This window comes from Penaeus monodon, chromosome 21, assembly GCF_015228065.2.
Source record: "Penaeus monodon isolate SGIC_2016 chromosome 21, NSTDA_Pmon_1, whole genome shotgun sequence".
Taxonomy (NCBI): Eukaryota; Metazoa; Arthropoda; class Malacostraca; order Decapoda; family Penaeidae; genus Penaeus; species Penaeus monodon.
In genome coordinates this window covers 45,998,831-45,999,476 of record NC_051406.1, presented here as the reverse complement: position 1 = coordinate 45,999,476, position 646 = coordinate 45,998,831, and the positions used below count along the sequence as shown (strand labels likewise).

General features: G+C 47.8%; 1 protein-coding gene across 2 annotated transcripts in view; it reads right to left on the bottom strand.

The window, feature by feature from the left end:
* The window catches only part of LOC119586541 (band 4.1-like protein 5), a gene marked incomplete at its 3' end in the record, with an annotated part of 70,246 nt that overhangs the window by 14,688 nt on the left and 54,912 nt on the right, over positions 1 to 646 (bottom strand). For both annotated transcript variants that reach the window (XM_037935296.1, XM_037935297.1), the window contains 1 exon segment: positions 549 to 627. In XM_037935296.1, the coding sequence (XP_037791224.1) occupies positions 549 to 627 (79 nt within the window).

Genomic DNA, 646 nt, shown 5'->3' with positions numbered 1-646 from the left:
ATAGTGCTAATAGGGACTGCTCTAAACACTAAATAAGAATCATAGTTGTTTTTTTATTATGTTATCTTTTGGTGAGCAATCCTCCCTCCCTGTTAGTTTGAAGAAAATCATGACTAACTTCAGACAGACAACAACGGAAGAGTAATGGGGTCATGAAATCAAATGCTTGTAATAGGATTCTGCACATCACAGCAATCGTTCTTCGCAAAACCATGATGAAAATAACTCCCCTGGTTCCGGGTTAAACCACCTGAGACAAACTTTAAAACGGCGTGGAACCTCCAGGTATTTCCACGACTGCACTGTCATGGGCATATATGTCCGTCTTATTTTTATAATATTTTTTAAAGCTTATTACGAATCACCGACCCTGGGTGTTTGCAGGGTCTCGCCGAATCCTAGTGTCTCGGAAAAAGGGTCACAGAGGAGGGGGGGGGCAAATTCAGGCTATTAATCCTCGTATAAAACGCCCTTCGGTGGCATCAGAGAGCGAGAGGTCGGCCGTGCCCCCTCGGCCGCCAGGGCCTCTCGGCCTTCCAGGTACTCACCGGGTCAGCTCCTCCCGCAGCAAGTTCGGCTCGGACGAATAGAACTTGACTTTGAACCGGAACGTGTACGGCGGCCCGACTGCAAGGGAGGACAAAGC